This window comes from Dipodomys spectabilis, unplaced genomic scaffold, assembly GCF_019054845.1.
Source record: "Dipodomys spectabilis isolate Male_0828 unplaced genomic scaffold, ASM1905484v1 ptg000118l, whole genome shotgun sequence".
Taxonomy (NCBI): domain Eukaryota; kingdom Metazoa; phylum Chordata; class Mammalia; order Rodentia; family Heteromyidae; genus Dipodomys; species Dipodomys spectabilis.
The window spans coordinates 3,483,675-3,495,778 of record NW_024870795.1 but is presented as its reverse complement, the minus strand read 5'-3'; the positions used below and the strand labels follow the sequence as shown (position 1 = coordinate 3,495,778).

Genomic DNA, 12,104 nt, shown 5'->3' with positions numbered 1-12,104 from the left:
GCTCCAGCTGTGCTTCTCCGCAGACCCCACCTGGCTCAGTACCAACCTGGGCGTGCTCACCTGCATCCACTGCTCCGGAGTTCACCGCGAGCTGGGCGTGCGCTTCTCCCGCATGCAGTCTCTCTCCTTGGACCTGCTGTGCCCCACTGAGTTGCTGGTGAGGGTGGGGCTCGGTGGGGCGGGGCCTGGTGTGGGACTGGGCCCTAGTGGCCGGCCTTCACTGAAGTGGGCGGGGTTGGGGAGAGGGGGTGGGGCAGCTGAGCTGGATAGCAGGATACCAGGGCGTGTTCAGTGGCTGGGCCCAGACCCAGATAAGGCTGAGCAGCTCAAGGACCTGGTTTGGGGAGGCTCTGTCTTTCAAGGAACACTGTCCTAACACCTGGTTTTACAAAATAAACACTCTCCCATGACCCCAGCTGGCTTTGAACGTAGGAAACATGCGCTTCAATGAGGTCATGGAGGCCCAGCTGCCTTCCCACGGTGGACCCAAGCCCTCTGCCGAGAGTGACATGTAAGGGAATCCCGCCTTGCCCCGCCTGTGCTTACAGAGGACCCTGAGATTAGAAGTCTGGGGAAAGGGGCCCTAGGATGTGGGGTCTCCAGGAACTTGGTTCTGGAGAACAGGATACCTGTGCTCCTTTGGGTATCATTCCAGAGGTCACTAGGGGGAAATGGCCCTTCTTCTGAGGAGCTGTGGTTGTCTTGGTAGGAGTGCCCGCAGGGAATACATTGTGGCCAAGTATGTGGAACACAGGTTTGCCCGCCGGTCCACCCCAGAGCCCCAGAGACTCTGGACGGCGATCTACAACAGGGACCTCCTGTCGGTACTGGAGGCCTTTGCCAACGGGCAGGACTTCGGACAGCCACTGCCAGGGCCTGATGGCCAGGTAAGAACCCCCCTGCTGGGGCCACTTAAAACTCACCTGCAGCCGGCACCGGTGGCTCACACCTGTAATCCTAGCTACTCAGGAGGCTGAGACTGAGGATCATGGTTCAAAGCCAATGGGGCAGGAAAGTCCATGAGACTCTTATCTCCAATGAACCACTCAGAAAACTGGAAGTGGCACTGTGGCTCAAGCAGTTGAGCGCTTGCCTTGAGCTGAAGAGCGCAGGGACAGCGCCCAAGCCCAGAGTTCAAGCCCTACAACCGACCAAAAAAAACCCAAAAAACAAAAAACTCACCTGCACTCTCAATATGCCCCAGGCCTCCTCCAGGACTGCTTTCATTCATCCGACTCTACTTCAAGTCTCACCCACCAGAGGGGAAATAGCAAAGGGAACCACTTTGGCCAAGCAGACTGGGCCAGAATCCTGGCTGTGTCTTTTCCTATGATCCAGGGCAGTTACATAACTTCTCTGAGTCCCATTTTCTCATCTGTAGAATGGGTTAATAATAGCTTAGAAATGGGTGTGGGTGGATCCAGTTAGAGCAGGGAAGGCAGGTGCATGTGCTGTTCCAGTGGTAAACATCATGTGAGCAGGGAAAAAGGGTGTCAAAGTCTTGGAAAGATCAAATCAACAGGAGTTGCCAACTGATTGGGATTAAGAATTAGATGTCACAAGCTGGGAGTGGAACACGGTGTGCTTAGCATGAGTGAGACCTTGGGTTTAATCCCCAGTATCAAAAAGAAGCAGCAGGCTGGCTTTGGGCTGTCTGCGTGGAATCCTGTGGGCTGTGGGTTGTCCTGGAGGCCTCATTGGGGGCAGCAAGGGAGATTAGGAGGAGAGGAGGGGAAGGGGGAGAAGGGAAGGGGGAGGGGGAGGAGGGAGGAGGGAGGACAGGGTCAGAGCCAGTTTGAGGACACCTTTCTCAGGGCAGAGGAGGAACCATGGAAGGAAACTGAGGGAATAGTTCCCCTTCACCCTCTTTCACAACACAAGGTTCTGTCCATTCTCACTGGGCCCTGGGGCCATTGGATCCAGAGGTGTTGGGTAGGAGAGTTCAAGAAGACAGCACTGAGTTGGGGACGGGTGGTGCAGGGAAGCTTAGGTATGGATGTTGTATTCAGGCGCCTGAACTTGCCCTGCACTTGGCTGTCAGAGTCGCCAACCAGGCCTCCCTGCCCACCGTGGACTTCATCATCCAGAATTGGTAAGAGCCAGGCTGCCACCCATCCCCTAGTCCCTCCTCTTTCCCTTCCTTCCTCTCTCTCCTCCCTCTCCCCACCCACCTGTTCTTCCTCTGTCCCTTGAACCCACCCACTCACTCCAGTGGCCACCTGGATGCCAAGGCCACAGACGGGAACACTGCCCTGCACTTCGCCGCCCTCCATGGCCAGCCCGACTGCCTCAAGCTGCTGCTGAAAGGGAGAGCTCCAGTGGGTACAGGTGCGGCCCCATTCTCACTGCCCTGGGGCTCAGAGAATACCAAAAGCAAGTATGACTTGGGTTCTAATCCAGGTTAGCTCCTGACCTCTGGAACCTAGGGGTTTTTGTGATTGATTTGTGGGACCTCGGTTTTCTCATCTGTAAAACTGGATAATGCCTAATGGATAAGTAGGCCTACTACAAGGGTAAATAAAGTAACTTCTCTGAAGGCACCCAGCAAAGTAAACAGCACAGTCTGATAATGGTGGCTAGCATAGCTGCCAGTTTCTACATTACTACTTAACAGGTGTCAAGGGATCTCATTTGAAAATTTATCTTCAAGGCAGCCTGGCCAGGTAGTTTCCAAGTATCATATTCATTGTATAGATAAAGACAGTGGAAGCCCAGAAAAGTTATGAAACTTGTCCAAGGTCGCACAGGCAAGAGATGAGAGACAGGATTCAAACGCAGACATTCTGATTCAGAGTTCATCTTCATCTCTAAGCTCTAGTGTCTCTTTGACCCTGGCCATGACCTCTGAACTTGCTCCCTCTTAGTGAATGAGGCAGGAGAGACAGCTCTGGACATAGCCAGGAAGAAGCAGCACAAAGAGTGTGAGGAGCTGGTGAGTGAAGGCAGCAACCCTCCCCCCCCCTTCTCCCTCCCTAGGGGGCCCCTGACCCTGTCAGCTGCCATGTGTTTGTTTTGGGCAGCTGGAGCAGGCACAGGAGGGGACCCTGGCCTTCCCCCTGCACGTGGACTACCCGTGGGGACTTTCCACAGAACCTGGCTCTGACAGCGAGGAGGATGAGGAGGAGAAGGTGGGCCCAGCCCCCTGCCCCTGCAGATAGCAGAAGGAAAGAGCGGGTCGGGTGTGGTATGGGGAGGGGCAGGCTGAGCTGGGGAAACCAGGCTCTTCTTGTCCCCACAGCGCTGTTCTCTGAAGCCCCCAGCCCATGCCTGCAGGGCTAGAGGGAAGCTGGATATCACCAACAAGACCTATGAGACTATCACCAGCCTGGAACCAGCTGCCCCTCAGAGCCAGAACGAGGACAGCCCCCCACCCTTGCCCATCAAAATCTCTTCTCGGACCATGGTCCCAGGGCACCTGGGACATGCCAGTGGAGGTAGAGTTGGCTGTCCAGAAACGATGCTCAACAAGATGTTCATTGAGGGCCTACTATGCGGAGAGCTAAGCTCAGGGGCATGCAGTGAGTCCATCCCATCCTCACAGTCTCCCCTCAGGGAAAGTGGGCATTCTCCCCTGCGGGTAAAAGCACAGAGATGCTAAGTAACATGCCTAAGCTGCAACAGCCAAGGGATTCAAATCCCGCTGTGTCTTTCTCCAAATTCTTCAGTGCTTTACTTATACAAGAGAGCCAGAGTTTGTGAAGCACCCACTGAGTCCTGGGTCCCATGACATAGTCTAGTGAGGAGATAAACACAGGGATTCGGTTGATTGTCAACAAGGCTGCACGGGCTACAGAACCGCAGTCCCGGAAGAACAGGATCAGACTGGCAGTGGCTGCTATCTCTCCAGCATGGGGAGCAGAGCTGGGCTGTCCTCCCTAAGTGTTTGTTGGATGGACAGAGCAGGCGTGGTCTTGCCGCCTGGGACAGGAGAGGCAGGTCCTGTTGGGAGGGGATGGGTGTTTTAGGGGGTGTTTCAGGAGGGCTTCTAGGGAAGGTGGCACCTGAACTAAGCCAAGGAACGGGCGGGAAGGGACAGATGGATGAGAGGACAAGAGCAGATACAGAAAAATGAGCCAATTTGGTCGGGCTGTTGTGAGCACAGGATGCTGTTGAAGTGTGATGGCGAGGGGAAGGGGTGGGAGAGGACTCTGACAGATCCTCAAGGCCAAAGACGTGCGTGTGCGTGTGTGTGTGCGTGCGTGCACGTGCATGTGTGGGTGCCAGTCCTGGGGCTTGAACTCAGGGCCTGGGTGCTGTCCCTGAGCTTTTATGTTCAAGGATAGATCTCTACCATTTGCACCATATCTCTACCTCAGGCTTTTTGGTGGTTAAAGGAGATAAGACTCTTACAGAAAGTCCTGCCCCGGCTGGCTTGCACCCACAATCCTTAGATCTCAGCCTCCTGAGTAGCTAGGATGACAGGTGTGAGGCCCTGGCAGTGTTGACAGTCTTATAGGAAGTGAGGAAAACAGGCTTTGTCTTCTGGTTCCAGATCGGTCTGGCATCCCCAGCCTGAGTTCAGAGCCCTCTGAGGCCTCTGAGAGTCGGGACAGTCCGGCCGCTTCCTCTTCCATCCTCACAAGCCCCGTGGAACCTGGAGGACCCAGCCAATCCCTGCCCGGCCTGGAGGAAGGCCTCCAGGAATCACCAGGCACCTCCCAGTCAATCCTGGCATCTGGTACCACCCCTGCTGAGGTGCATCTCCCCATCAGGTTCAGGTTTGTGAGGGCAATGCTGTGCAACCTGACCTCTCTGAACATCCACTTGTTTCTTCAACTCCAAATAGTACCTGCCTCAAGACTGAGCCATGTTCCAGCTCTGGGACCTTTCTTCCTCCACTCACTTCCTCCTGGGTCTGGTTAGGAGATCCTGGAGGAGCCTCCCACCCATTACAGTTAGCCACACCTGTGTGACTTGATCTAGAGGCCCTCGGTGAGGTCTTCAGTCTGTCCCAAACTCCAACCCAGGATCTAGCGCCTCCACCTTTCTTTCTTTCTTTTTTTTTATTGTGAAAATATTGAACAGAGGGTTACAATTACATGGGCAAGATAATGAGTACATTTCTTATCAAGCATTGTAGCCTCCTCCTTTGTTTCCCCTTCCCATCCCTTTCCATCCTCCCCCTGCCCCCCCCATCCTCCCCCCCCACCAAAGTTGTAAAGTTCGTTTTCAACATAACGACTTGTACATCTCATTGTTGCAATGGGTCCACCTGTATCCCTATTTAAACAATTTGTTTTTTCCCTTCCCCTCCACAAATTATACCAACATCAAATACAGTGAAAGCAGGGGTTATACCGTGGGGGAGGGACATACAAAGCAACAAAGAAATAATCTTATAAATGTGTTAGAAACAATCACATGAAAGAAAAAAAACATTTGAATACATATCTTAGGGTTCATTTCCCTAACATCAACTTAACTGACCTTTTCTGCTTGACTCAAACATATACTAGTTATTGCAAATAAGGGAACCCATGGGACCTATATTTCTTTGGGCCTGGCTTACTTCACTTAATATAATTTTTTCCAAGCCTTTCCATTTCCTAACAAATGGGGCAATGTCATTCTTTCTGATGGAGGCATAGAATTCCATTGTGTATATATACCACATTTTCTTGATCCATTCATCTACTGAGGAGCATCTGGGTTGGTTCCATATCTTAGCTATAGTAAATAATACTGCAATAAACATAGTCGTGCTGGTAGCTTTAGTGTGGTCTTGTTTGTGAACATTTGGGTAAATGCCCAAAAGTGGGATTGCTGGGTCATAAGGGAGCTCTATGTGGAGTCTTTTGAGGAACCTCCATACTGCTTTCCAAAGTGGTTGAACAAGTTTACACTCCCACCAACAATGCAGTAAGTAAGGTTCCCTTCTGTCCACATCCCCTCCAGCATCTGTTGTTATTAGAGTTCTAACTGGGGTGAGGTGGTATCTCAATGTTGTTTTGATTTGCATTTCTTTTATGGCTAGGGAGGTTGAGCATTTCTTCATGCGTCTATTGGCCATCCTTCTTTCCTCTTCAGAGAAGTTTCTCTTTAAGTCTTTAGCCCACTTATTTATTGGGCAGTTGTTTCTTTGAAGATTTGTTGTTGGGGGATTTAACCCTCCACCTTTCTTTACAAACCCTGTCTGCCTTTGGGGAGAACTGGACTTAGAGCTATCCCAGAGCCCTCTGGGAGCTGGTTGCAGGTTTCTAGGGCCTGTGATAGAACCAGTCTAGGGCCTTTGTGAACCCCACAAAACCCCAGCCTTGCTTTTTACTTGAATCTTTTCTTCCTACTCTTAGGGGCTCCGGGCACCAGGATGACGTCGGCCTTTTTCTGCCTTCCAGCTCTGAGAGCACCCGTTCCTATCGGCGGGGTGGCCGGAGCCCCGAAGACTGTCCCTCTGCCCAACAACCTCTTCCCAGAAAGAATATTCCGGTAGGAGCTCTAGGACTGTGGTTAGAGGGGCAGTGACCGGTGTCTGAGAGGCAGCATTGGTGGAGAGCAAGTGTAGAGTGGGTGGGGAGTGCGAGACTTCTCCCCACCACTGGGTCAGTTCCTGCCTGGTTGCCCCTGCTCCTTCCTGCGCTGGCCCAAGGCTGTGTGAAGCTGAGAGAGCCAGGCCTTGAGTGATAATGAAGTGACAAGGCCCAAGTTGTAGCTGTGACCCAGAGGAAGATGGGCAAAGCTGTGTCTGCCCAGCCAGCCACTGACAGAGGAACCGCCTGCTGCCATAGACCTGGATTAGGATGGCTCCGTGCCTGACCTGGGCCTGCATGGGAGGCTCCTGCAGTCCACGAGGACATCCAGGGCCTAGGCACAGAGGGGCGTGGCAGGGCTTGCGAGCGCTGTCATCCTCCACCCAGTGTCTCTGTGATGAATATTGACATTAGTCATATTACCGTTTCCAATAATGACACACAGCCAGTCACACCTGCGAGTGGATCAGATGGGAGCCGTGAGGAGGCAGCGTCCTCTGGAATTCCTCAGGAGTGCCATTGGTTGTCTGTACTGGGAAGGGATGGCAGGAGCAAGAACTGAGTCTGGGGAGACAGAGGGCTGAGGATGTGGCTCCATGGGAGAGCACTTGCCTGGCATGCACAAGGTCCTGCATTTTATTCCCATCATGGCAAATCCAGGGACACAAGTCTGTGTTTACTCCCTGGTTGCCCTGGAGACCAAGATCTATCAACCAGGGGTATTGCATATAGACTGAGGTAAACTGGACCTCGGACAAGTGGCTTCATTTCTGTAAGCCTCACTTGCCTTATCTGCAAAATGGGAATAATTTAATCCACTCATCACAGGACTGCCATGAAAGTGAGCCCCATACCTGGTACGTCACAGGTGCTTAGAAAATGTCAGCTTCATTCTCTTCCCTCTAGGCTGCCTTCATTGAAGGAGACGGCTCCAAGACTGGGGTTCTGGCGCCAAGTTCCCTGCAACTTTTTCAAGACTAGCTCCTCGCTGACCCCTGCATGATCCCTGCTGGACCCTAACATTCAGAGCTGGGATTTGAGCCCACATGACTGACATGGGAGTCGAGACATCCATCCCCTTGGGTCTTACTCCCTCTGTCCCTCGTGTCTTTGTGGCCTTCCTGGCGTGGACCATGCCCTGCCAAAGACACTGGCCCTTCCATGTTGGGGCCAATGGTAGTTCTTTGCCTCTATCTCATTACATACAGCAATAGGGCTGACCCTCCACCGTCCACTTCCCAATCAGGGGCTGTGCCAGCCCAGGCGCTGTCTTCTGGGCTATATACTGGTCTGGCGTTCCTTTATTGAATTTCAGCTTTCTGTGTAGCCCTGGATTGGGATCCTGATGCCAAGCTGCTCTCAGGAAACTGGCCTGAAATTGGGCAGGGCCTGAGCCTGAGGGTGGTTCTGGGCTGTGGGGCAGGACCTCCAATCAACTGGCTTCCTCTCTGCACTTATGAGCAACCCGTTCTTATTCTAATCAACCAGTGCCCGTGTCCTGGACAGCCAGTGAGGCTGTCAAAGCATACAGCCTTCTTGGGATCTGTACAGGAAGTAGACCATAACTCACCCAAGTTGGCCTTACTCCTTGATTTAGCAGGATGGGAAGAAGTGGTCTGGGTTGATGGATCCCACTTCTTCCTTTTGGTCAGCTGTGGAGCCCTCCAGTCTGGGGGCAATGAGGGGCTGAGACTTGAAGTTGCTGCTTCAAGGGGCGGGCAGTTCAACCACTGTTCAGTCCCAATCATGAAGATGATCCTGAGCCATCACCAACCACCAGCATCTCGACTTCACAGCCACTATTGCTAGGACCCATGAGAATGGGCCTGGCCAAGCACGAGAGACCAGAGGGCAGTGCGGGGCCAGCCCCACAGTCCGGTGGGAAGCTGGGCTGTTTCCTCGGGATGCCTGACTCTGTGTCCCACAGAAGCAGGGTTACGTTCTGAGCCCCCAGAGTCTGCCTTCATTCATCTCAGACATGTTACTTCCCTCATCTCTAATAAAAGATTTGTGGGGTTTCTTTCATGTGATCTGAACAGTAATAAGGAGGGAAGGACGCTTGGGGCTTGGAATTCTTTCTCTGGACAAGGCAAGGCACACAACCCGGTGTGGAGCAGTGGTTTCAGAACAATTTTCCCAGGGAACTGTTGGCACACTAGAATTTCTATTGTCCCCAACTGGAGGGTGCTACTGCTAATCAGTGTGTGTCTGTGTCTGTGTCTGTGTCTGTGTCTGTGTCTGTGTGCGCACGTGCTGGTACTGAGCTGGAGCCCAGGGCCTCACATTCTTACTTGGCTTTTTTACTCACAGCTGGTGTTCTAACACTTGAGCCATGCTCCAGTTCTGGCTTTTTACTGGTTAACTGGAGATTAGAGTCTTGAGGATTTGTCTCACAGGCTGTCTTCAAACCTACTGAGTAGCTAAAATGATAGGTTTGGGCCCCAACAGCTCGGACCTGGCTTGATCTATTTTGTGTTACTGTAACAATACTAGAGGCTAGGTACTTTCTAAATAAAGGATTCTGGTGGCTACAGGGTCCAGACAGATATGGTGCTGGCTGGCATCCTTGTCTGTGTCATAACATGGCCACCAAATGGAAAGGGAACCCCTGCCTGCAGTAGGAGCCAAGTATGTGGGACGGCTTTACTTCATAGCAACCCACTCTTGCCGAGACTTACTCTAGGAGACCATCATTAGAGCCACCATGGGGCCTGTGTGATCTGATTACCACCCAGCATTGTCACACTGGGAACCACGCTTACAGCACAGGAACCTTGGGTAGACACACCCAAACAATATCCATAAATCCACAGGTCACTCCTCAATAGCGATTGATCCAATCCAGACTGTTAACAGTGCTGAGCCTGAGAAACTCTAGACTGGAGAGAAGTTGTTGAATGGGGATTTGAGATCTGAAGTTTAGGGTCTACTGTGGTCCCTGCCACAGTCCCTGTTGATTGCCCCTGAAACAGGGATTAAGGGACCAGTAAGTTATTTCTGAGGCAACCCTAGGATGTATAGCAAGGGGCTAATGGAAGGGAACAAAAGGTCAAGAAGCAATGAAGGATGCTGAGCATATGCCTCTATTCCTAGTACTCGGGAGGATCTCATTTGAGACCAATCTGGGTCACGTAGTGAGGCTCTTTCTTTTTTTTTTGTTGGTCCTGGGGCTTGAACTCTGGGCCTGGGCACTGTCCCTCAGGTCTACAGCTCAAGGCTAGTGCTATACCACTTGAACCACGCATCACTTCCAGTTTTCTGGTGGTTTATTGGAGATCAAAGTCTCACTGACTTTCCTGCCCAGGCTGGCTTTGAACCATGATCCTCAGATCTCAACCTCCTGAATAGCTAGGATTATAAGCATGAGCCATCAGAGCCCGACTGAGGCCCTATCTTGAAAAGCCCAAAACAAAAACAATGGAGCATGCGTTAGTGAGAGGTGACCACTGTGGGTGGACAGGAGATGGTATTGTTTAGGTTGAACATGACTATCCCCTTGGGAGTAAAGAAATGAGGTGCTTGCCACCAACTCAGGTCCATTTGGGGGCAGCAACTCTGTCTTCCCCAAAGCTAAGGGATATAGAAGCTGTCAGCTGTGTGTCATGAGTTGCCAGGTGTCCACCGAGGTGGACAGACAGGCAGATGGGATATGGTGCTGAATACAGTCCAGGATTGCATTCTGGAGGATGAGGGGTTGTCATACCCATTCTGGGCTTCAGTCCTCCATTTGTACAATGAAAAAGTTGGACTTAATTTTATTTGTGAGGCAATCCTTCTGGAATGCTTCTAGCTCTGGTGATGAAGGTAGGAACCTGATGGAAGAAAACTAATCTTTTTTCACCCTGCACTGGGGAGCCCTGGGCATACAAAGCAGCTCAGCCTACCAGGGGAACTACATCCCCAGCCCTTTGCTTTTATGTTTTCAGATAAGATCTTACACTTGTGCCTGAGCCACTCAGACCACAATCCTCCTCCTAAGTAGCTGGAACCACAGGCATGTGTCACCACACTGAGTTTGTTTAGGCATTTTGAATTCTGGGCCTTGAGGTTGCTAGCCAAGTACTCCACCACTTGAGCCACACCTCAGGCTAGCCTCTTATAATCCTCCAGTTTTTGCCTTCCAAACAGCTGAGATTTCAGGAGTGTGCCACCACTCTGGACTTTTGTTTGAAGGAAAGCAATCCAAAGTAACCATAGACATCCCTTCAACCCAAGACAGCCAAGATGCCTTCCAAAATCCCAAACCAAGGAAGTCTGGACTAGGCAACTGTGTGGAGATGCCCAGCCTCCCCCTGGCCACCTTCCCCAAACCCCTGTCCTGTCACCACACCCATTTCCCCCTTCCTCCAATGCTGACAAGCATTCCCCCTCCCTAAGCTTTACACTCAGCTCCTGGAGGGCTGCTGGCTTTGTTTTGCTCTGGATGCTGGGGGTTAGAACTGCCTGGCACACAATAGGTGCTCAATAAATATGGGTGCATGAATGGATGCTCTTCCTCCACTTGGATGCTTCTCCCTCCCCCTTCCCCACTCTGCCTATCAGCTGAGTAATCTTCCCCTCTCACAGGTGTCTTTAGAGTGCCCTCCTCGCTGGGTGCTCCTGCCTTGCACCTCTAATCCTAGCTCCTCAGAAGGCTGAGATCTAAGGATTGCAGTTCAAAGCCAGCCTGGGCAAGAAAGTGTGAGACTCTCTTTTTTGTTATTGTTGGTGGTGGTGGTCATGGGGCCTGAACTCTGGGCCTGGGCGCTGTCCCTCAGCTCTTCAGCTCAAGGCTAACACTCTATCACTTGAGCCACAGTGCCACTTCTGGCTTTTTCTGGTTATGTGGTGCTGAGGAATTGAACCCAGGGCCTCATGCATGCAAGGCAAGCACTCTACCACTGAGCCACCTTCCCAGCCCAAGGGTGAGACTCTTATCCCCAACTGACCACCAAAAAAATCCAGAAGTGGTGCCGTGGCTAAAAATGCTAGCCCTAAGGTAAAGAGCTCAGGGACTGTGTCCAGGCCCTGAGTTCAAGCCCCATTACTGACAAGAAAAAAAAAAAAGGAAAAGTATCCTCCTCTTCCCCTCTCCCCCAGTGATGATAAATACAGTCTGGGATCACATCTCTGTTTATTTAAGGTTTCCCTTGCCCAGCTTGCTGGTTTGGGGTTTCTCTTACTCATTGCTTGCATGTAATAAGATACATGTTAGGTTGGATAAATGAAAACATCATTCTCCCCCTGGTGCCCCCTAACCTCCCAGCAGCACCAGTGGAAGACCAGGAGGCTGACTGACTCCAATGTTTCTCAGAAAGTCTGGAGATGTTGAGCACCCCAGGCCACAGCTCCCCAGCTGGCACTCGCTGTAGGCCATTTCCCCTTCCTCATGCTGGGGGTCCCTCAGCCCCCTCAGGAAACATGGTCATCTTCTACCCACTCAAAAGGAAGGGAGCTGGGCCTGCGGGAGACGCTTGAAGGACCTTCCTCCGAAGAACGCAGCTGTTCCCTCCCTTCCACTCAGAATCACCCATCCACACCTAACCCCACCAGGCTGCCCGCGCCGGGCCCTGAGTGAATACAGATGCCCAGGTGCGTCCCGGTGAGTAGCTCTCCTCTGTGCGCGCTCTCCAGCACTTAAAAGCTTCCTCCAAGGGC

At 52.1% G+C, this 12,104-nt stretch overlaps 1 protein-coding gene across 1 annotated transcript in view; it reads left to right on the top strand.

Annotated features, from left to right (window-relative positions):
• Positions 1-8,492, top strand: part of Asap3 (ArfGAP with SH3 domain, ankyrin repeat and PH domain 3) — a 53,991-nt gene extending 45,499 nt beyond the window's left edge. The window contains exons 15-25 of the mRNA XM_042688480.1: positions 24-157; positions 417-511; positions 710-887; positions 2,010-2,092; positions 2,213-2,328; positions 2,865-2,932; positions 3,021-3,128; positions 3,239-3,434; positions 4,493-4,718; positions 6,291-6,426; positions 7,374-8,492. Coding sequence (XP_042544414.1) covers positions 24-157; positions 417-511; positions 710-887; positions 2,010-2,092; positions 2,213-2,328; positions 2,865-2,932; positions 3,021-3,128; positions 3,239-3,434; positions 4,493-4,718; positions 6,291-6,426; positions 7,374-7,448 — 1,415 coding nt within the window. The 3' untranslated portion in view covers positions 7,449-8,492. The remainder of the gene's footprint in view (positions 1-23; positions 158-416; positions 512-709; positions 888-2,009; positions 2,093-2,212; positions 2,329-2,864; positions 2,933-3,020; positions 3,129-3,238; positions 3,435-4,492; positions 4,719-6,290; positions 6,427-7,373) is intronic.
• The last annotated feature ends 3,612 nt before the right edge of the window (positions 8,493-12,104 follow it).